Raw genomic sequence first — 24366 nt, forward strand, 5'->3', positions numbered from 1 at the left:
GATAGGTTAGGTGAATGGGCTAGGGTCTGGCAGATGGAATTCAATGTTGCCAAGTGTGAGGCTATCCATTTTGGGAGGAATAAGAGCAGAATGGATTATTATTTAAACGGTAAGATGTTAAAACATGCTGCTGTGCAGAGGGACCTGGGTGTGCTGGTACACAAGTCTCAAAAAGTTGGTGTGCAGGTGCAACAGGTGATTAAGAAGGCTAATCGAGTTTTGTCTTTCGTTGCTAGAGGGATGGAGTTCAAGACTAGGGAGGATATGCTGCAATTGTACAGGGTGTTGGTGAGGCCACATCTGGAGTATTGTGTTCAGTTTTGGTCTCCTTACCTGAGAAAGGACATGTTGGCACTGGAGGGAGTGCAGAGGAGATTCACTAGGTTGATCCCAGAGTTGAGGGGATTAGATTATGACGAGAGGTTGAGTAGACTGGGACTGTACTCATTGGAATTTAGAAGGATGCGGGGGGATCTTATTGAAACATAAAATTATGAAGGGAACAGATAGGATAGATGCGGGCAGGTTGTTTCCACTGGTCGGGGAAAGCAGAACTAGGGGGCATAGCCTCAAAATAAGGGGAAGTAGATTTAGGACTGAGTTTAGGAGGAACATCTTCACCCAAAGGGTTGTGAATCTCTGGAATTCCTTGCCCAGTGAAGCAGTCGAGGCTCCTTCATTAAATGTTTTTCAGATAAAGATAGATAGTTTTTTGTAGAATAAAGGGATTAAGGGTTATGGTGTTTGGGCCGGAGAGTGGAGCCGAGTCCACAAAGATCAGCCATGATCTCATTGAATGGCAGAGCAGGCTCGAGGGGCCAAATAGCCTACTCCTGTTCCTAGTTCTTACGTTCTTATAGTCCACCCCTGCCCCTGCCAGCGTGGAGGCCCCCGCCCCGGCCAGCGTGGAGGCCCCCGCCCGGGTCTCTTTCCCCCTTGTCCACTCCCAGGAAAACCAAGAAATCCCCTTCAGCACAACCCCCGCATACACACCCAAGCCCCAAAGAACCATCATTGCAAATGAAAGTCCCAACTCTTCCCTTGTGCAAATATACAGTGTCAACTCATTTAGTACATACACCACCACGCAGTGACAAAATAAAGTTACATGAGGGTACACCGGTACCAGACCCGCTCGGGGTCCCATTTCTCAATTCTGCCACAGTCCTTCTGCCTTCGCAAACTCCTCCATCACTTCCGCCGTCCCAAAATAAAAGTCCTTGGATTTGTAGGTTACCCTCAACTTAGCTGGTCCTCCCCGTGTCTGCGTGGGTTTCCTCCGGGTGCTCCGGTTTCCTCCCACAATCCAAAGATGTGTGGGTTAGGTGAATTGGCCAATGATAAATTGCCCTTAATGTCCAAATTGCCCTTGGTGTTGGGTGAAGGTGTTGAGTTTGGGTAGGGTGCTCTTTCCAAGAGCCGGTGCAGACTCAAAGGGCCGAATGGCCTCCTTCTGCACTGTAAATTCAATGATAATCTATGATTAATCTAGGACAAAGGTTCGGCACAACATCGTGGGCCGAAGGGCCTGTTCTGTGCTGTATTTTCTATGTTCTATGTATGTTATACTATGCCACACTGCACCTTGCTGATGTACAGCGCCTTCTTCACCCGGCTGAAGGCAGCCCACCTCCTCGCCAGCTCCACCGTAAAGTCCTGGTATACACGTATACCAGCTCCAGCCCACTGCACCACCCGCTTCTGCTTTGCCCAGCACAGGACTTTCCCCTTCACGCTGTACCTACGGAAACACAGAGTCACTGCTCTTGGCGGCTCACTCGCCTTTGGTACAGGCCTCCACGACCGATGAGCCCGATCCAGTTCGTATCGAGAGGGATCGTCCCCCTCCCCCAAAGCTCCGCCAACATCGCGGCAAAATACTCAGTTGGCCTCGGGCCTTCCACCCCTTCGGTCAGACCCACGATCCTCAAATTCCGTCGCCTGGATCTGTTTTCCAGGTCTTCCATTTTGGCTCGCAGACCCTTGTTGGTCTCTCTCACCCTCCACAGCTCCTTCCCCATCGAGGCGAGTTGGTCGCTGTGCTGCGATAATACCTCTTCCACTTCCTTCAGTGTCTCACCTTGCTCCCGCACCTCCGCCGCTGCGCTTGATACCGCCGCCCTCACCGGGGCAATCGCCTCCTCCACCAGCACTTTCAATACCGCCCCCATCTCCTTCTTCATCGCTTCATGTGCTTTGTGAACTGTTTTTCAAGTTCCACAACCATCACTTTGGTCATTTCTTCTGCTGTGAGCGATGCGGCCTCCCCTGGTGCTCCAGCCTCCACTTTCCTTACAGTTCCTGCGCTGACTTTTCCACTCACCGGCGGACTTTCATCAATCCCCTTTTCCATGGTCGTTTTTTTCCCAAGCTTGGACAATTCCCCTCCCTGTGCCTTCTTCCATCTTGTTCAGCCTCCGTTGTCACTGGGACTGGGCGTTAAAACCCCAAAATGTCTATTCCCGAGTGGGAGCCCTCCAGTGTGCGGCTGCCTCCTGCCCGCCATCACCGGAAGTCGCCAAACCTGTTAGACTTTAACCTGGTGTTGTAACACTTCTTACAGATAGATCCAGCTAACTCTCCCCAGAGAGATCCAGCTAACTCTCCCCAGAGAGATCCAGCTAACTCTCTCCAGAGAGATCCAGCTAACTCTCCCCAGAGAGATCCAGCTAACTCTCCCCAGAGAGATCCAGCTAACTCACTCCAGAGCGATCCAGCTAACTCTCCCCAGAGAGATCCAGCTAACTCTCCCCAGAGAGATCCAGCTAACTCTCCCCAGAGAGATCCGGCTAACTCTCCCCAGAGAGATCCAGCTAACTCTCCCCAGAGAGATCCAGGAGCTAACTCACTCCAGAGAGATCCAGCTAACTCTCTCCAGAGAGATCCAGCTAACTCTCCCCAGAGAGATCCAGCTAACTCTCCCCAGAGAGATCCGGCTAACTCTCCCCAGAGAGATCCGGCTAACTCTCCCCAGAGAGATCCGGCTAACTCTCCCCAGAGAGATCCGGCTAACTCTCCCCAGAGAGATCCGGCTAACTCTCCCCAGAGAGATCCGGCTAACTCTCCCCAGAGAGATCCGGCTAACTCTCCCCAGAGAGATCCGGCTAACTCCCCCCAGAGAGATCCGGCTAACTCACTCCAGAGAGATCCGGCTAACTCTCCCCAGAGAGATCCGGCTAACTCTCTCCAGAGAGATCCGGCTAACTCTCTCCAGAGAGATCCGGCTAACTCTCTCCAGAGAGATCCGGCTAACTCTCTCCAGAGAGATCCAGCTAACGTTCTCCCCAGAGAGATCCAGCTAACTCTCCCCAGAGAGATCCGGCTAACTCTCCCCAGAGAGATCCAGCTAACACTCCCCAGAAAGTTCCATGATATGGAGATGCCGGCGTTGGACCGGGGTGAGCACAGTAAGAAGTCTTACAACACCAGGTTAAAGTCCAACAGGTTTGTTTCGATGTCACTAGCTTTCGGAGCGCTGCTCCTTCCTCAGGTGAATGCAGAGGTATGTTCCAGAAACATATATATATATAGAATGCTCGCATTCTAAGCATTGTCTGGCATCTTTGAATCTGTCTATATATATATATATATATATATATATATGTTTCATTCACCTGAGGAAGGAGCAGCGCTCCGAAAGCTAGTGATTTGAAACAAACCTGTTGGACTTTAACCTGATGTTGTAAGACTTCTTACAGAAAGATCCAGGCATAGCTTTCTCCAGAAGGCCACTGTGAGGGTTGACTCTCTCCAGAAACCCTGCGGAGTGCTGTATTCCCAAATGCCTGAAGACAAACCATGAACTGAGAGCAAAGTTTGATGTGAAGTTTGGCCTCCAGAAAAGTTGTGAGTTAGTAATTTTTAAACAGCAAAGCCCCTGAATGAGTGAATCTATCGAGATCATTGCAGGCAGCAAACTTCCAGCTTTCTGGGAAGTAAAGTCTGGGAAAACCAAACGGGAACAAAGATTCTTTCATCTGTCCACTTGTGTGTCTGTCTGTGTGTGTGTGTCTATGTGTCTGTCTGTGTGTGTGTCTGTCTGCCTGTGTGTCTGTGTGTGTGTCTGTCTGCGTGTGTCTGTCTGCGTGTGTCTGTCTGCGTGTGTGTGTCTGCGTGTGTGTGTCTGCGTGTGTCTGTCTGCGTGTGTCTGTCTGCGTGTGTGTGTCTGCGTGTGTGTGTGTCTGCGTGTGTGTGTGTCTGTCTGCCTGTGTGTCTGTCTGCCTGTGTGTCTGTCTGCGTGTGTCTGTCTGCGTGTGTCTGTCTGCGTGTGTGTGTCTGCGTGTGTGTGTCTGCGTGTGTGTGTGTCTGCGTGTGTGTGTGTCTGCGTGTGTGTGTGTCTGCGTGTGTGTGTGTCTGCGTGTGTGTGTGTCTGCGTGTGTGTGTGTCTGCGTGTGTGTGTGTCTGCGTGGGTGTGTCTGCGTGGGTGTGTCTGCGTGGGTGTGTCTGCGTGGGTGTGTCTGCGTGGGTGTGTCTGCGTGGGTGTGTCTGCGTGGGTGTGTCTGCGCGCGCGTGTCTGCGCGCGCGTGTCTGCGCGCGCGTGTCTGCGCGCGCGTGTCTGCGCGCGCGTGTGTGAAAACCAAACTGGAACAAAGATTCTTTCATCTGTCCACTTGTGTGTCTGTATGTGTGTGTCTATGTGTCTATGTGTGTGTGTCTGTATGTGTGTGTGTGTGTCTGTATGTGTGTGTCTGTATGTGTGTGTCTGTATGTGTGTGTCTGTATGTGTGTGTCTGTATGTGTGTGTGTGTCTGTGTGTGTGTCTGTCTGTGTGTGTGTCTGTCTGTGTCTGTCTGTGTGTGTCTGTGTCTATGTCTGTCTGTCTGTCTGTGTGTGTGTGTGTATGTCTGTGTGTGTGTGTGTGTGTCTGTCTGTGTGTGTGTCTGTCTGTGTGTGTGTGTGTGTCTGTCTGTGTGTGTCTGTCTGTGTGTGTCTGTCTGTGTGTCTGTCTGTCTGTGTGTGTGTCTGTCTGTGTGTGTGTCTGTCTGTGTGTGTGTCTGTCTGTGTGTGTCTGTCTGTCTGTCTGGTGGGGGCAAGTGAAAGTGGGTGTTGGGTATTAGCTTGTCGTTAGCCAGTTGTATTTATTTCATATTTCACGGTGGGTCTTGTTATAAATAAACAGTAATCGTGTTTCCAGTTACAAATCTGAGTGATTTTTGGGCAGACAAGGGTCAAAGGCATTGGGTAGTTTTCTGAGAATTATTGGTTAATTCACTGGTTTTGTGACGGGTGTGTGGGCTGGAGTTGGCCGTGCAGTAGCGCCGGGTGTGATAATGGGGACTGCTGCCCTGTGGAAGGCTGAGAAACATGTGGAGCACTACACAGACATTTCCTGCAAAAAGTGCCCGAGTTCCAGATTTCCTTGAGGATCCCAAATCATTTGGGAACTATTGCAGCCTCTGGAATCTTGAGCACATCCTGTGTCTTCAACCCTCTTCCCATTTATTTAAATAGCTTTAGTTCCAGGTTCTAGTTTTGCCGATAAACCTGCTGTGTGTGATGATGCTCTGTATTTTTCAGGGAGAAGAGGAAGCTCGCACGTGTGCCAGAGAACCTACTGAAGAAGAGGAAAGCTTACCAAGCCATTAAAGCCACACAGGCCAAGCGAGCATTGGAGGAAAAGCGAAAGGTATGAAACGCTTTGAGGGCGCAGGTTACTTTATAAGGTCCACCTCGCTTTGTCACTACTGCACCTTGCTGCCTCGAAGCCTTTCTGCATCTTGGCCCGTCTCCCTCTCTTGTTTGTCCCTCCTTAAATCTCTCTCTATCAGCCCATCCATCCATCAGTGTTTCTGCTTTCTCTCCCCCCTTCAGAACCCGCCCCTTCTCCAGCATACCTCTGGCTACTACCCCACTGGCTCCGTCTCTTGCCCTCCCCTCGCACGGGTTCTCCCACCCCCCTTATGCTGGTGCTTCCCTCAACCCCCCCCCCTGTTCGAGCTGCACGTGGCCAATTTACAGCCCTGTTGTTATCCAGTTTTTCAGTGTCTTGACGAATGATGACATCCTGTGCAGCTGAAAGATTTAATGGTCTCTTCCAACCCAACGTATCCCATGCTTCGTGGGCGGAAACCTTTTACACTAATTTTACTTTTTCGTAGAATTCTAGAAATTTCAGCACAAAGGACCATTCTGCCCATCCGCCTGTCCTCTCTTTTAAAGAGCTTGCCCATGTCCCATCAATCCTCCGCTGTTCCTCCCATCATCCTGTTCACCTGGCAGACTTCATTTCCCAATGCTCCTTCTAGAAACAGACTGATCTCCAAACCGGGGAGGGGCTGAATACCTGTGGCCGTATTGCAGTCCAGCTCACAATCTTCCCTGATTTTTCCACGTGTATTATCTGAAGATCTTTATGGGAATCACAGTAAGACCAACATTTACTTCTCTTTAATCACTCTTGTGAAGATGATGTTGACCCACTTTAAATATCGCTGACTGCCTTGCTGAGCCATTTCAGAATCAATTAAGAAACAACCACATTGAAATCACAAGTAGGTGAGACCTGTCAGGAACATAGAATAGAATCACAGAATAATGACAGTGAAGGAGGACATTTAGCCCCTTGTGTGCGTACGTGCAAAAGCAACTCGGCCAACCCTACTGCCACTTCTCCATGGACAGAAACACATTCTCTTTGAGTAACTAGCCAAGATAATTTAAAAGTCATGATTGAATCTGCCTCCACACGACCAGTGTACTCCAGATTCTAACCACTCATTGTGTACGAAATATTTTCCTCATGTTTCTCTTTGGTTACATCCAAACCTGCGAATGAAGAGGAGTGGGTCATCTGGCCCCTCGAGCCTGCTCCACCATTCAATAAAATAACGTTTCATCGTCTTGCTTACCACAAATCTATCCAGCTCTGCCTTAAAGATATTCAAAGATTGCGTCTGCCACCCTTTGAGGAAGAGTTCCAGAAACTCGCGCCCTTTGAGAGAAAAACATTCTCCTCACCTGTCTTAAATGGATGATCCGTTAATATTGTCACTTGTAGGCTTACATTAACACTGCAATGAAGTTACTGTGACAAGCCCCTAGTCGCCACACTCCGGCACCTGTTTGGGTACACACAGGGAGAATTCAGAATGTCCAATTCACCTAACAGGCACGTCTTTCGGGACTTGTGGGAGGAAACCGGAGCACCCGGAGGAAACCCACGCAGACACGGGGAGAACGTGCAGACTCCGCACAGACAGTAACCCGAGCCAGGATTCGAACCTGGGACCCTGAAGCTGTGAAGCAACAGTGCTAACCACTGTGCTACTGTGCCCCCCGCCCCTCCAGGCAGTGACCCCTCCCAGATTCTTCCACAAGAGGAAACATCCCTTCCTGATCATAGAACATAGAACATACAGTGCAGAAGGAGGCCATTCGGCCCATCGAGTCTGCACCGACCCACTTAAGCCCTCACTTCCACCCTATCCCCGTAACCCAATGACCCCCTCCTAACCTTTTTTTGGTCACTAAGGACAATTTAGCGTGGCCAATCCACCTAACCTGCACATCTTTGGACTGTGGGAGGAAACCGGAGCACCCGGAGGAAACCCACGCAGACACGGGGAGAACGTGCAGACTCCGCACAGACAGTGACCCAGCAGGGAATTGAACCTGGGACCCTGGTGCTGTGAAGCCACAGTGCTAGCCACTTGTGCTACCGTGCTGCCCTGATCCACCTTGTCTAGAAACCTCAGGATCTTTCATGTTTCAATCAAGTTGCATCTTCCTCTTCTAAATTCCAGTGGATACAAGCCGAGCCTGTTCAACCTTCCATCGTAAGATAATCTGCCCGTTCCAACCAACGCATTTCCATTATTGCTTAAATTAGGAGACTTATACTGTACACAGTTGCACAGTACCCCCGATGTGCAACTGAAGCATAATTTCCCTTTTGTATTTAGATCCCCTCACAATAAATAATAACTTTCTGTTTGATTTCTGAATTACTTGCTGTACCTGCATACCAACATTTTGTGATGGATGCACTAGGACACCCAGATCCCTCTGCATCACAGAGCTCCGCAGTCTCACCTTTTAGAGAAACATTTTTATTCCTTCCGCCAAAATGGACAACTTGACATTTTCTCACATTATACTCCATTTGCCAGATTTTGCTACTCACTTAGCCTTTCTATATCCTTTATAGTCCCATTATGTCGTCTTCACAACTCACTTCCCTGCCTATCTTTGTGTTGTCAGCAAATTTAGCAACCATATCTTCAGTCCCTCATCCAAGTCGTTTCTCTAAATTGGCAAAGGTTGAGACCCAGCACTGAATCTTGTGGCCCACCATTCATTACAGCAGAAAATAACCCTGCTTTCTTTCCTGTTGGATAGTCAATCTTCTAACCATGCTAATAAGTTACAACCTTGCACCATGAGCTTCTATTTTCTGCAATAACCTTTGATGTGGCACTTCATCAAATGCCTTCTGGAAAGCTAAATACAGTACATCCAACCGGTTCCCCTTTATCCACAGCACATGTTACTTCTTCAAAGAACTTGAATAAGTTGGTTAAATACGATTTCCCTTGCACAAAACCATGTTGATTCTGTCTGATTACCATCAGGTTTTCTAAGTACCCTGATATAACGTCTTTGATAATAACTTCTGATATTTTCCCTACAATAGATGTTAGTTAACTGGCCTAGAAGTTCCTGTTTTCTGTCTCCTTCCCTTTTTGAATAAAGGGGTTACATTTGCAATGTTTCATTCTAATGGAACCATCATCCAGAGACATTTTGGAAAATTCAGACCAATGCCTCAACTAGCGCACTAGCCACTTTTAAGAAGTTAGGATGAAGTTTGTCAGGCTTCAGGGACTTGTCAGCCCATAGCTCCAACAATTTGTTCAGTACCACTTCTCTGTAATTGTTTTGTTTTCCTCCCTCCTAGTTCCTGATTTCCAGCTAATTTTGGAGTGTTGCTTGTATCGTCTAATTGTGCAAACTGCTGGTTCAATTCATGTGCCATCTCATTATTTTCCATTAATTCCCCAGACTCATTTCCTGTAGAACTAATGCTCAGTTTGTCAACTCTTTTTAAACAGTTATAGAAATTCTTACGATCTGTATTTATATTTTTAGCTACCTTTCTCTCGTAATCTAACTGTCCCTCGACCAAAACTACACACAATATTCCAGGTGTAGCCTCACCAAGGTCCTGTGTAACAAGCAAGATAGCCCTGCTCCTGTACTCCAATCAAGGAACAAAGAAAAGTACAGCACAGGAACAGGCCCTTCGGCCCTGCAAACCTGCGCTGACCTTACTGCCGTCTAAACTAAAACCTTCTACACTTCCTGGGTCCGTATCCCTCTATTCCCATCCTATTCATGTATTTGTCAAGATGCCCCTTAAACGTCACTATCGTCCCTGCTTCCACTACCTCCTCCGGCAGCGAGTTCCAGGCACCCACTACCCACTTTGTAAAAAAAACTTCCCTCGCGCATCTCTTCTAAACAATGCCTTCGCACCGTATATCCCATCAGGCCTTGGTGACATATCTACCTTCATGTTTTTCAAGAAGCCCAACAGTAGGGATGGCACAGTGGTTAGCACTGCTTCCTCACAGCTGGAGGGACCTCTGTTAGATTCCAACCTCAGGTGATTGCGTGGAGTATGTACGTCCTCCGTGTCTGTGTGTGTTTCCTCCGGGTGCTCCGGTTTCCTTCCAAGTCCAAAAATGTGCAGCTTAGGTGGATTGGCCGTGCTAATTTGCCCTTAGTGTCCATAAAGATTAGGTGGGGTTACGGGGATAGGGTGGAGGTGTGGGTTTAAGTAGGGTGCTCTTTCTGAGGGCCGGTGCAGACACGATGGCCCAATGGCCTCCTTCTGCACTGTAACTTCTATAATCTCCAGACTATCTACACATCCTTACCCAGACTCATCATCCACCAAGTCTTTCTCTTTGGTGAATGCAGATGCAATGTACTCATTTAGTACCTCGCCCGTTTCCTCTCCCTCCACGCTCCGCGCCACCCCCAGGGCAGCACGGTGGTGCAGTGGTTAGCACTGCTGTCTCACGACGTCGAGTGCCGGGTTTCGATCCTGGGTCCAGGTCACTGTCAAAGAGCAAAGAAAAGTACAGCACAGGAACAGGCCCTTCGGCCCTCCAAGCCCGTGCCGACCATGCTGCCCGTCTAAACTAAAATCTTCTACACTTCCGAGGTCCGTATCCCTCTATTCCCATCCTATTCATGTATTTGTCAAGATGCCCCTTAAATGTCACTATCGTCCCTGCTTCCACCACCTCCTCCGGTAGCGAGTTCCAGGCACCCACTACCCTCTGTGTAAAAAAACTTGCCTCGTACATCTCCTCTAAACCTTGCCCCTCTCACCTTAAACCTATGCCCCCTAATAATTGACCCCTCTACCCTGGGAAAAAGTCTGTGACTATCCCAATTTTGTAGACCTCTATCAGGCCGCCCCTCAACTTCCGTCGTTTCAGTGAGAGCAAACCGAGTTTATTCAACCTCTGCTCATATCTAATGCCCTCCATACCAGGTGTCATGGGAATCTCACTTTATGAAATGTTTGTCTGCCCAAGTGGCTGCAGTGATGTCAGAGTGTGGGTGGAGCAGAGCTCTTGTTCTGCTTTTTAGTTTAACTTTGAGGAAAAGCTTGAGTGTGTCTGTTTTTTGGTTTTGTTTTAGTGTTGGAGCTGCAGCCAGCCAAAGACGGTGTAATTTTGATCTCTCTGCAATCTAAAGACTGTCTCTCGATCATTTGGTGAATTCAGAGTGATAACTGCTCTCAGTATAGAATTTAAACCTGATATGCTTCTGTAAAAATAATTTTTGTCGTTTGGATGGTAAAAGGAAAGTTTAAGGATTACTAGGCGTGTTGTATTCTTTGGGGGTGTATTTGAATTGATGGTTGCTAAGATGTTCACTATGTTTTTAAAAGGTTAACAGTATAAACATTGTTTTGCTTTAAAAATTACTTTTAGAGTTCAGCTGCACCAAACCTGTAGAGTGGGCCGTGTGCTCCCCATACCACAATCTAATAAAAGTCGTGGGTCAGGTGATCTCCATGATATAGTTTGGAGTTCTCTAAACCCTGGCTCATAACACAGGCAACATCCTGATAAATCTCTTCTGCACCCTCTCTAAAGCCTCCACATCCTTCTGGTAATGTGGCGACCAGAATTGAACATTATACTCCAAGTGTGGCCTAACTAAGGTTCTATACAGCTGCAGCATACATAGAATTTACAGTGCCGAAGGAGGCCAGTCGGCCCATCGAGTCTGCACCGGCTCTTGGAAAGAGCACCCTACCCAAGGTCAACACCTCCACCCTATCCCCATAACCCAGTAACCCCACCCAACACTAAGGGCAATTTTGGACACTAAGGGCAATTTATCATGGCCAATCCACCTAACCTGCACATCTTTGGACTATGGGAGGAAACCGGAGCACCCGGAGGAAACTCACGCACACACGGGGAGGATGTGCAGACTCCATACAGACAGTGACCCAAGCCGCAATCGAACCTGGGACCCTGGAGCTGTGAAGCAATTGTGCTACCCACAATGCTACCGTACTGCCCCTGACTTGCCAATTCTTATATTCAATGCCCCGGCCAATGAAGGCAAGCATGCCGTATGCCTTCTTGACTACCTTCTCCACCTGTGTTGCCCCTTTCAGTGACCTGTGGACCTGTACACCTAGATCTCTCTGTCAATACTCTTGAGGGTTCTACCATTCACTGTATATTCCCTAACTGCATTAAACCTTCCAAAATGCATTACCTCACATTTGTCCGGATTAAACTCCACCTGCCATCTCTCCGCCCAAGTCTCCAAACAATCTAAATCCTGCTGTATCCTCTGACAGTCCTCATCACTATCCACAATTCTACCAATCTTTGTGTCGTCTGCAAAACTTACTAATCAGACTAGTTACATTTTCCTCAATCATTTATATATACTACAAACAGCAAAGGTCCCAGCATTGATCCCTGTGGAACACCACTGGTCACAGCCCTCCAATTAGAAAAGCACCCTTCCATTGCTACTCTCTGCCTTCTATGACCTAGTCAGTTCTGTATCCATCTTGCCAGCTCACCCCTGATCCCGTGTGACTTCACCTTTTGTACTAGTCTACCATGAGGGACCTTGTCAAAGGCCTTACTGAAGTCCATATAGACAACATCCACTGCCCTACCTGCATCAATCATCTTTGTGACCTCCTCGAAAAACTCTTATCAAGTTAGTGAGACACGACCTCCCCTTCACAAAACCATGCTGCCTCTCGCTAATATGTCCACTTGCTTCCAAATGGGAGTAGATCCTGTCTCGAAGATTTCTCCAGTAGTTTCCCTACCACTGAAGTAAGGCTCACCGGCCTGTAGTTCCCTGGATTATCTTTGCTACCCTTCTTAAACAGAGGAACAACATTGGCTATTCTCCAGTCCTCTGGGACATCACCTGGAGACAGTGAGGATCCAAAGATTTCTGTAAAGACCTCAGCAATTTCCTCTCTAGCCTCCTTCAGTATTCTGGCGTAGATCCCATCAGGCCCTGGGGACTTATCTACCTTAATATTTTTCAAGACGCCCAACACCTCTTTTTGGGATCTCAATGTGACCCAGGCTATCTACACACTCTTCTCGAGACACAACATCCACCAATTCCTTCTCTTTGGTGAATACTGATGCAAAGTATTCATTTAGTACCTCGCCCATTTCCTCTGGCTCCACACAGATTCCCTTGCCTATCCTTCAGTGGGCCAACCCTTTCCCTGGCTACCCTCTTGCTTTTTATGTACGTGTAAAAAGCCTTGGGATTTTCCTTAACCCTATTTGCCAATGACTTTCTAGCCTCCTTCAGTATTCTAGCCCTCCTGACTCCTTGCTTAAGTTCCTTCCTACTTTCCTTATATTCCACACAGGCTTCGTCTGTTCCCAGCCGTGTGGAGTTTACACATTCTCTCCGTGTCTGCGTGGGTCTCACCCCCAAAAAGATGTGCCGGGTAGATTGCCCACTCTAAATTGTCCCTTAATTGAAAAAAATGAGTTTAGCTGCCAATCCTGTCCCTCCCTCAGCCAAGCCTCTGTAATGACAGCAACATCATCGTTCCAAGTACTAATCCATGCCCACATCTGCTTTATCTGTTATACTTCTCGCATTGAAACAAATGCATTTCAGACCACCAGTCCCACTGTATTCAGCAATATTTCCCTGCCTGCTCTTCCTCTGAGTCTTACTGGCACTACTCTCCAGTTCCCCCTCAGTTATTTCAGGTTCTGACCTATTGCTCCGGTTCCCACCTCCCTGCCACACTGGCTGAACGCTCCTGTGTGACACTTGTAAAACTCCGAGCCAGGATATTGGTGCCCCTCCAGTTTAGATGCAACCTGTCCTTGTACAGGTCCAACCTGCCCTGGAAGAGGTCCCAATGGTCCAGACTTCTGAAACCCTCCCTCCTACACCACCACTTTATCCTCGTGTTTAGCTGTACTATCTTTCTGTTTCTAGCCTCACTGGCACGTGGCACACGGAGTAATCCTGAAATTACAACCCTTGAGATCCTGTTCTACCTAACTCCCTGAACTCCTGCTGCAGGACCTTATTGTTCTTCCTGCCTGTGTTGTTAGCACCAATATGTACAACAACCTCTGCCTGTTTGCCCTCCCCCTTCAGGATGCCCCCTGCCTGTTCAGAGACATCTTGGACCCTGGCACCAGGGAGACAACAAACCATCCTGGAGTCTTTGACAGCCACGTAAGCGCCTATCTGTGCCGCTGACTATAGAGTCCTGTGTAACTATCGCTCGTTTACGCTTTGTCCCTCCCTGCTTCACAACAAAGTGAGCCGTGGTGCCACTGCTCTGGCTGCTGCTGTTGTTGTCACCTAATAGCCCCCCCCCAACAACAGTAACCAAAACGGTATACTTGTTAGAGAGGGGGACAGCCACAGAGGATTCTTGCACTGACTGCCTGCCCTTTCTAGCGGTCACCCATCTGTCTGCCTGCACCTTGGGTCTCTATAACTGCGATCTATGATGCTTTCCGCCACCTGCATGCTCCTAAGTGCATCCAACTGCTGCTCCAACCAAACCACGCGGTCTGTGAGGAGCTGCCATTGGTTACACTTGCTGCAGATGTAGTTGACCGGAACGCTGGAAACTTCAAGGATCTCCCACATCTCACAAGTGAAGCATTTTATCCCTCTAATTGCCATTTCTAGAACTAATTAATAAATTAATTTAAAAATGAACACTTAAATTAAGTTTGTTAACTGTCTGCTTCCTAGCACTAGATTTCTCCTATAAATCTAAAATGCTAAATACAGTAATCTCCTGCCTCTGGTTTAGATACCTCTCTACTTATGATTAAGTAATTAATTAGGTTTAATTAGTTTAACAATGTTTTATTTTCAAATTGAGTGCAGATTCTCTACCAGTCAATCAAATCACAGCTTTCCTCCTTAATATTTTAGTCATTCTTTGCTGTTTTTGTTCTCAATCCAAGCATCTGCCCTGCACCCAGCTTGCACAATTCTATACTTTTTCTTTAAATTTGATGCTAGCTTTCACTTTTTTAGTTAACCACAAATTAATGAAGGTGGTGACGCAGTGGTATTGTCACTGGGCTAGTATTCCAGAGATCCAGGGCAACCATTCCCACCATGGCAGATGGTGAAATTTGAATTCCTTAAAAAATCTGGGATTAAGAGTCTGATGATGACGCAGCATAACTAATTTACTGGAATTTTTTGAGGACATTACGAGCGCGGTGGACAATGGGAACCGGTGGATGTGGTGCAGCTGGATTTCCAGAAGGCATTCGATAAGGTGCCACACAAAAGGCTGCTGCATAAGATAAAGGTGCACAGCGTTACGGGTGATGTATTAGCATGGATAAAGGATTGGTTAACTGACAGAAAGCAAAGAGTGGGGATAAATGGGTGTTTTTCTGGTTGGCGATCAGTGGCTAGTGGTATGCCTCGGGGATCTCACCCATGGCTAACGATGATGGAAATATCTCAGCCAGGGCTCCCGCAATTTCTTCTCTAGCCTCACGCAGTGTTCTTGGATATACCTGGTCAGGGCCAGGAGATTTATCCACCTTCATACATTTTAATACGTCCATCACCACCTCTACTGTAATACGATCTGTCCCCAATATATCGCCACTAACCTTCCCAGGTTCCCAAGTCTTCATGTCTTTCCTCACAGAGGAGAAATATTCATTGAGAACCGAGCCCCTGTCCACTTTGGTCTTTGAGGATTCCTATTCTCTCTCTAGTTATTCTTTTTCCTTTAATATACTTAAAGAATCCCTTTGGATTCACCTGATTCCTCTCGGTCAAAGCTACCTCGTGCCCCCTTTTTGCCCTCCTGATTTCCTCCTTGAGTATACTCCTGTATCCCCTGTACACCCTCCAGGGGTCCCCTTGATTCCAGCTGCTCGTCCCTGAGTCATGCCTCCTTTTTCTCCTGGCCAAAAGCACAAAATATTTTGTCATCTAGGGTTCCCTCCTGCCAGCCTTTCCCTTCACCCTGACAGGAACATATAGACCCTGAACTCTAGCTATTTCACTTTTCGGAGGTCCCTTTGCCCTCAAACAAACTACTCCAAGCAATCCTTGCAAGCTTCTGTCTAATTCCATCAAAATTCACCTTGCCCCAATTTAGAACTTGCACCTGTGGACCAGTTTGTCCCTTTCCAAAACTATTTTAAAATTAATAGAACGATGGTCACTGGTCCCAAAGTAGCCCCCACCGTCACCTCAGTCACTTGCCCTGCCCTATTTCCCAAGAGTAGGTCAATTTTGCCCTTTCCCCAGTAGGACCCTCCACTTACTGCCCGAGGAAACTTTCCTGAACACACTTAACAAATTCCACCGCATCTAAGCCATTAACATTGACAGTCGCAGTCTATGTTCGGAAAATTAGAATCCCCTGCTATGACAACCCGATTACTCCTGCAAGTCTCCCCAATCTCTCTGCATATTTGTTCTTCTAATTCCCGTTGACTATTTGGGGGTCTATAGTACAACCCCAATAAGGTCACCATCCCCTTCTTATTTCTTAGTTCCACCCACAAAGCCTCGCTGGATGATCCCTCGGTTATTTCATCTCTGACTACTGCCGTGATGCTCTCCTTAATCAAAAATACAACTCCTCCTCCACTCTTTCCTCCACCGCTGTCCCACCTGTACCCTGGAACATTAAGCTGCGAGTCCTTCCCACCCTTAGCCACATCTCAGTTATGGTATAATATCCCAGTCCTACATACCTATCCAAGCCCTTGTGGGGAGGGGGTGGCATAGTGCTATTGTCGCTGGACTAGTTAACCAGACACCAAGGGTATTGCTCTGGGGACCCGGGTTTGAATCCCACCAGGGCAGATGGTGGAATTGGAATTCAATAAAAATCTGGAATTAAAAGTCTAATGATGACCATGAAACCATTGCTGATTGTCGTAAAAACCCATCTGGTTTAATGTCCTTTAGGGAAGGAAATCTGCTGTCCTAACCTGGTCTGGCCTACATGTGACTCCAGACCCACAGCAAACTCTTAACTGCCCCCTAAAAGACAATTGGGGATGGGCAGTAAATGCTGGTCGAGTCAGCGACGCCCACATCCCATGAATAGATACAGAAAGAAAACCCAGCTACTCTTTGCCTGCACCTTGGGTGTGACCGCCTCAGTAAAACTCTTATCTGTAAAGTGCTCAGCATCCCGGATGGTCCTGAGTGCATCCAGCTCCCTAACGCGGCCTCCCAGGGGCTGCAGCCGGGTCCATTTTCCACAGGTGTAGTCATCAGGGACAATGGAATTCTCCCTGAGCTCCCACATCCTGCAGGAGGAGCATATCACTGCCCTCGTTGCTAACCCAACTGCACCATGACTGAAGAGGAACGTTAAGAGGGTGTTACCTGAGATTACCTGTACTCTGCTGAGACGCCACTCGCTGAAGCCCCTCGAGCCAAAGCCTCGCCACTCGAGCGCCATGCCGCATAAATTCTATTAGTGCACCTCTCTCTCTCGCTCTCTCTCTCCCTTTTTCTTTCTGTTGCTTGTGGCCCTCACAGTGGCATGTTGTTTTTGGTTAGAGGAGGAGGGAGGGGGGCAAATGCTGAAGTAGTGTTTGGGGTTTAACTGTCCCTTGACAACAGCTCCTCCTCAAACCACTTTCTGGAAGCACTGACCGCCTGATGCAAATCTTCCCCGCAACAGCCAATCAGCATCGCCGCTCTGCTAGACGACTGCTGAAGTCTGTCACTATTGTCCCTACAGTTCACAATACCTCAAAATCTTCTGTCATTGCACATTTTGAAATCGTGCCTTGCACACTTCAATCTAGATCACTGATATAGATCAAGAAAAGCAGTGGTCATAATACTGACCCCTTGGGAAATCTCATCATATACCTTCCCCTATTCGGACTTTTTCCAGTCATCGACCAACTTCATACCCATGCTATCACCGTCTCCTTTATTCCATGCGCGTTAACTTTGCAAATGCACTGATTGTGTGACTCTTTATCAAACTTTTTGCAAGTCCATGGACATCACCTTCATCAACCCTCTCTGTTAACCTCATAAAGCCCAGTCATGTTAGTTGAACACGATTTGTCCTTAACAGGTCCACATTCGCCCAAGTGACTTAAATTTTATCCTGAATATAGTTTCTTTGAACAAGGCTGTAAGTAGCTGTACTTACCACTGTATCAATTGGATTGACAGATTATGGCCTCTGCAATTTCCACTGTTACTTCCCTCAGCAACCTCTGATGTTTCTGATCTGTGCTTGGTGACTTATCAATCATCAGTACAGCCAGCCTTTGTTAAACTCCTCTTTATCAATTTGTAGCCTATCGAGTGTCTCAGCCATCACTTCCTTTGTTCTGATTTCAGAAGCACTTTTCTGGTAAACACTGATACAAAGTACTAGTATCTTAATTTTAATAATCTTTATTGTCACAGGTAGGCTTACATTAACACTACACAATGAAGTTACTTCCCTAAATCCCCGAGTCGCCACATTCCGGCGCCTGTTCGGGTACACGGAGGGAGAATTCAGAATGTCCAAATTACCTAACAAGATGTCTTTCGGGACTTGTGGGAGGAAACCGGAGCACCCGGAGGAAACCCACGCACACACGGGGAGAACGTTCAGCCTCCGCACAGACAGTGACCCAAGACGGGAATCGAACCCAGGTCCCTGGCACTGTGAAGCCACAGAGCTAACCACTGTGCGACCGTGCCACCCTTGCCCTCTGCCTCCATGCATAAATCGTCCATTTACCATCCTTTGTTCCTTGAGAAGACGTTTGGATTACTTTTTATGTTCGTTGCTGGTCTCTTATATGCTCTCATTTCTTTTCCTAAAGGACATTAGTGAATCAACTCAGCAATTGTGTTGTCACTATTACTGGTATTAGATTTTTGTTTCTGGATTTAATTTAATTCCCAGCTGACTCAGTGGGATTTCAATTTGTGTCTCGGGGTCATTAGCCCAGGAACATCGAATCACGATGCTACTCTACCCATACATAAAGATGGCTAAAATGTCATGAGCTGATTCTCTGGTTTAATGGCAACACTCATAGCTCTGAGTCAGATTGTGCGACACGAGCAAAGTATTAAGGGATGCTGCATTGGTCTTTCAGGTCAGATGTCAAATAAGCCTTGTCACTGAAAGTAGCCAAACGGATGTAAGGGGAGAATCCTGGGCAGAGTCACAAATCTGAGTGTTCTATGAGAGGAGTGTTGCCAGAAGTTCATGGGATATGGCTGAATGTGCACCATACTAATTCTTTCAAAATAATGTTAATGAATTTTAATTGAGATTTATGGGTTAATATTTAAAATATTCTTCTTGAGTAGGTGCTGAACTAGTTGTTGTTTGTACATTGAGACCGATTCAGATTTGAGTTGCATTTGTATCATTTCAGTTTCAGAGGGGGAAGCAGATTCGGTTTAAACGAATTGAGAATTTTATAAAGGACTCGAGGCGGAAATACCGTGATGAAGTGCGATTTGTTCGAATGGCAAAGAAGCCAGGTGAAAGGGAAGTGCCTGTGGGACAGAAGTTGGTGTTTGCAGTGCGGCTCCGACCGTGAGTATCACACAGGGATGGGAATCTCTGCCATTTGGGGATTTCTGACATTCCCGTCTCGAACATCTACCATATCTAAATATATGACCTTCAGGGTTAGTTAAAGATCCAGGTGTTTGAAGAAGAAAAAAAATCACAATTCTTCTGTCAGAACGTGATGAAGTGATAATGACACTGGACTAGTCATAGAATCGTACAGCACAGAACACGCCCTTTGGCCAATCGTATCTGCACTGGTCAAAAACACCCACCTAATTATTCTAATCTCATTTCCAGCACTTGGTCCATAGCCTTGTCTGCCCTGGGATTGCAAGCGCACATCTCAAAGAACAAAGAACAACTCTTGCCAACTCACCTCTAATCCCGTGTGACATCACCTTCTGTACCAGTCTGCCATGAGGGACCTTGTCAATGGCTTTCCTGAAGTCATATAAACAACATCCACCACCCTCCCCTCATCAGTCACCTTTGTCACTTCATCGAAAAACTCTATCAAGTTAGTGAGACACGACCTCCCCTTCACAAAACCTTACTGCCTCTCGGTAATACACCCACTTGCTTCCAAATGGGAATAAATCCTGTCTCGAAGAATTCTCTCCAGTAATTTCCCTACCACTGAAGTAAGGCTCACCGGCCTGTAGTTCCCTGGATTATCCTTGCTACCCTTCTTAAACAGAGGAACAACATTGGCTATTCTCCAGTCCTCCGGGACATCCCCTGTAGCCAGTGAGGATCCAAAGATGTCAGTCAAGCCCCAGTAATTTCCTCCCTGGCTTCCCTCCGTATTCTGGGGTAGATCCCATCCGACCCAGGGGACTTATCTACCTTAAAATACTCCTCTTGCCAACCTAACTTTAATCCCCTAAATGAACACCTTATCATTCTCCAAAACCCTCCTATGGATCGCCAAAACATCCCCTCTCTCCAACGTCCCCGCTGACAGCAACTCCAACAACAGCAAAGGGGCAGGCGTTATCGGGAAGATCAGAAAGACCTTCCTCACAAAGTCCTGCACCTGCATGTATCTGAAACTCTCCTCACGTGCCAGTCCAAACTTCTCATTCAAGCCCTCCAAGCTCACAAACTGCCCACCCAGAAACTGATGCTTCATCTTCCTGATCGCCCTTTCCTCCCATCCCCGAACCTCGCATTCATCCTCCCCAGCTCAAATCTGTGATTTCTCCTGATCGGCATCACCCTTGACCCCGCTCCCAACCTAAAATGTTCAGGAACTGCCTCTAAATCTCCAGTGTGGCCACCACCGGACTTCCTGACTACCTCCTGGGGCCAATGGGAGCGGCGCCATTGTCAGCGTCTGCAACCCTGACCCCCTATACAAACCCGCCTCCATCCTTGCTCACAAAGCCTCTGCCTCCCTATTCCAACCCCGTACCTTCTCCGCATCCGCCGCCAACAATAATACATCAAATCACCCCACCCCCCCACCTGACTGCCGTCCCCTCTGCAGCACCACCTTCCTTATCCTGGCCACCTTCCCCGCCCAGACAAACCGAGAGATCAGCTTGTCCACCCGCTTGAACAACGCCTTGGACAAAAGGACTGGCAGGCACGGAAACAAAAATCGTGGAAAAATGTTCATCATCACTGCCTGTACCCAGCCCGCCAACGGCAAAGGGAGATTATCCCAACTCAACAAATCAGCCTTCACCCTCCCCACTAAGCCAGAGAAATTCAACTTCCGAACACCTGCCCAGTCCCGAGCCACCTGCACCCCAGACACCTAAAATGAGACACTGCCACACGGAATGGCAACTCCCCGACCCCCGTCCCTGGAGCCAAACCACTAAATACTCATTTTGCGGATGATACTAAGATTGCAGGAGTTGCGGAGTGATGAAGATTGTCAGAGAATACAACAGGATATAGATAGGCTGCAAAATTGGGCAGGGAAATGGCAGATGGAATTTAACTCGGACAAATGCGAGGTGATGCATTTTGGTAGATCCAGTTCCGGTGGGAGCTATAAAATAAATGGCAGAACCATCAGGAGCAGAGACACAGAGAGATCTGGGCGTGCAGGCCACAGATCCTTAAAAGTGGCAGCACAGGTGGAAATGGTGGTAAAGAAAGCATACGGCATGCTTGCCTTCATAGGACAGGGTATCGAGTATAAAAGCTCGAAAATTGTTACAGTTTCTAGAACGTTGGTTAGGCGACATTTGGAATACTGAGTCCAATTCTGGTCACCACACTACCAGAAGGACGTGGAGGCTTTGGAGAGAGTACAGAAAAGGTTTACCAGGATGTTGCCTGGTATGGAGGGTATTAGCTGTGAGGAAAGATTGAATAAACTGGGATTGTTCTCCCTAGAGAGACGCAGGCTGAGGGGCGACCTGATAGAAGTTTATAAAATTATTAGGGGTATGGATAGGGTGAACAGTTGGAGGCTTTTTCCCAGGGTGGAAATGACAATTACAAGGGGGCACAAGTTCAAGGCGAGGGGGGAACAGGTTCAGTGGAGATGTGCGGGGGAAAGGTTTTTACACAGAGGGTGGTGGTGGCCTGGAATGTGCGGCCAAGTGAGCTGGTTGCGGCAGATACGTTAGCGACCTTTAAGACTTATCTGGATAGGCACATGAACAGACGGGGTGCAGAAAGATACAGGCGGTTGGTCTAGATAGGATACGTGGTCGGTACAGGCTTGGAGGGCCGAAGGGCCTGTTCCTGTGCTGTATTGTTCTTCGTTCCCCAAGTTCAGCTTATTCCCCCAAAACAGCCCAAATCCTTGAAGCAAACTCATTATGACCCCCACCAAGAAGCCCAGCTCCGAAATGTGTAGCAACAAATTGTCTGCACGCAAGGACACTTTTTGTGCTCCACGACCCATCCCCTTCGCTATCTCCTTCCACAACTCCGAGCTCCTCAGCGTAATGGCTAAGGGATCTATCGCTAACGCAAACAGAAGGGGAGACATGGGGCATCCCTGCCTCGTTCCCCGGTGCAACACAAAATACCCTGAATTCATATCATTCATGCACACGCTCGCCATTGCCTCCTTATCTAACAACTGCACCCATAGATTTCATAGAAATCATGCCCCAAACACCTCCAACACTGCAACTAGAGAACTCTACTCCACCCAATCAAACGCCTTCTCCGCATCCAATGTTGCCACCACCTCCAACTCCCCTCTGTTGGAGAAAGTACCACATTCAGCATCCGCCGCACATTCGATGATAACTGTCTCCCCTTATCGAACCCCGTCTGATCCTTCCCAATCGCCCTCGCAGGGCATACCTCCAACCTTAAACGCCAGCACCTTTGCCAATATCTTGGCACCTACATTCAGTCGCGGTTTGGACCTGTACAACCGGCACTCCACTGGGTCCTTACCCTTCTTTGGAAGCCTGTCTCATTTTCAGCAAACCAGCCCTGACCATCGTGTCCTTGAACATTTCCACCGGCAACGGCACCAGCTTATTCTTAAACTTCTTGTGAAATTTCACCGGGAACCCATCCGACCACGTCACCTTCCCTGCCTGCATCTTCCCACTTGTCAAAGAACAATACAGCACAAAAACAGGCCCTTCGGCCCTCCAAGACTGCGCCAAACATGGTACCTGCCTAAACTAAAACCGTCTGCACTTACGGAGTCCGTCTCCTTCCATTCCCACCCTATTCATATATTTGTCTGGATGCCCCTTAAATGCCGCTATCGGACCTGCCCCCACCCCCTCCCCGGGCAGCACATTCCATATATTTACCACCCTCTGTGTAAAAAAAAAAACTTGCCTCGCACATCTCTTCTAAACCTTTCCCCACGCACTTTAAACCTATGTTGCCTTCACCTCCTCCACCCCACCGACTCCTCCAGCCCTGCCCTCTCCATTGCTCCCACCTTCAGGTACTCTAAACCCCCCCCCCCAAAAAAAACTCCCTCATCTCCCACTCATACTCTTGTGGTTCCGATTTATACAAGTCCCAATAGAACTCCTCAAACACCTTATTGACCAGCAGCTCGGCCGCCCTATCCCACCCAAACTATCTCCCTCGCCACAGCTTACCCACGGAGCTGACCTGCCAATATACGATCCGCCTTCTCCCAATACTCATAGACAGCACGATTTGTCCTTCTCAGCTAATGCAATGCTTTCCTCTTGGAAAGTCCTTCCTTATAGTGTTCAATTCTGGTCGCCACACTACCAGAAGGATGTGGAGGCTTTAGAGAGGGTGCAGAAGAGATTTACCAGAATGTTGCCTGGTATGGAGGGCATTAGCTATGAGGAGCGGTTGAATAAACTCGGTTTGTTCTCACTGGAATGACGGAAGTTGAGGGGCGACCTGATAGAAGTCTACAAAAGTATGAGGGGCATAGACAGAGTGGATAGTCAGAGGCTTTTCCCCAGGGTAGAGGGGTCAATTACTAGGGGGCATAGGTTTAAGGTGAGAGGGGCAAGGTTTAGAGTAGATGTACGAGGCAAGTTTTTTTACACAGAGGGTAGTGGGTGCCTGGAACTCGCTGCCGGAGGAGGTGGTGGAAGCAGGGACGATAGGGACATTTAAGGGGCATCGTGACAAATATATGAATAGGATGGGAATAGAGGGATACGGACCCAGGAAGTGTAGAAGATTGTAGTTTAGTCGGGCAGCATGGTCCAGGACCACCTCCATCCAAATTCACTGCACCATAGTTGCTTCTGCTGCAGAGGGGAGGAGTAAAAAGTGTGGGAATGCAATAGTTATAGGGGATTGGCTTGTAAGGGGAATAGACCGGCGTTTCTGTGGCCGCAAACAAGACTTCAGGATGGTATGTTGCCTCTTTGGTGCTAAGGTCAGGGATGTCTCAGAGCGGATACAGGACATTCTGGAGAGGGAGGGTGAATACCCAGTGATCGTGATAACATCGGTACCAACGACATAGGTTAAAAAAGGGTGAGGTCCTGAAAGCAGAATACAGGGAGTTAGGAAGAAAGTTGAGAAGTCGGACCTCGAAGGTAATGATCTCAGGATTACTGCCAGTGCCCCGTGCTAGTCAGAGTAGAAATAGCAGGATGTATCGGATGAATATGCAGCTGAAGGGTTGGGGTGAGAGAGAGGGTTTCAGATTCCTGGGGCATTGGGACTGGTTCTGGGGGAGGTGGGACCTGTACAAACTGGGCGGGTTACACCTGGGCAGGATCGGGACTGATGTCCTCGGGGGTGTATTTGCGAGAGTGGTTGGGGAGGGTTTAAACTAATATGGCAGAGGGGTGGGAACCTATGTTAGGATTCAGAGCAGGGGAATCAAGAACAAGATAGAAAGGAGAATAAGAAAAGTGATAGGCAGAGAAATC

General features: G+C 48.0%; 1 protein-coding gene across 1 annotated transcript in view; it reads left to right on the forward strand.

The window, feature by feature from the left end:
• rpl7l1 (ribosomal protein L7-like 1) overlaps window positions 1–24366 on the forward strand; it is a 110855-nt gene that overhangs the window by 53194 nt on the left and 33295 nt on the right. Inside the window, exons 2-3 of the mRNA XM_072515525.1 lie at window positions 5518–5626; window positions 18909–19072. Coding sequence (XP_072371626.1) covers window positions 5518–5626; window positions 18909–19072 — 273 coding nt within the window. The remainder of the gene's footprint in view (window positions 1–5517; window positions 5627–18908; window positions 19073–24366) is intronic.

Source organism: Scyliorhinus torazame, chromosome 1, assembly GCF_047496885.1.
Source record: "Scyliorhinus torazame isolate Kashiwa2021f chromosome 1, sScyTor2.1, whole genome shotgun sequence".
Classification (NCBI taxonomy): Eukaryota; Metazoa; Chordata; class Chondrichthyes; order Carcharhiniformes; family Scyliorhinidae; genus Scyliorhinus; species Scyliorhinus torazame.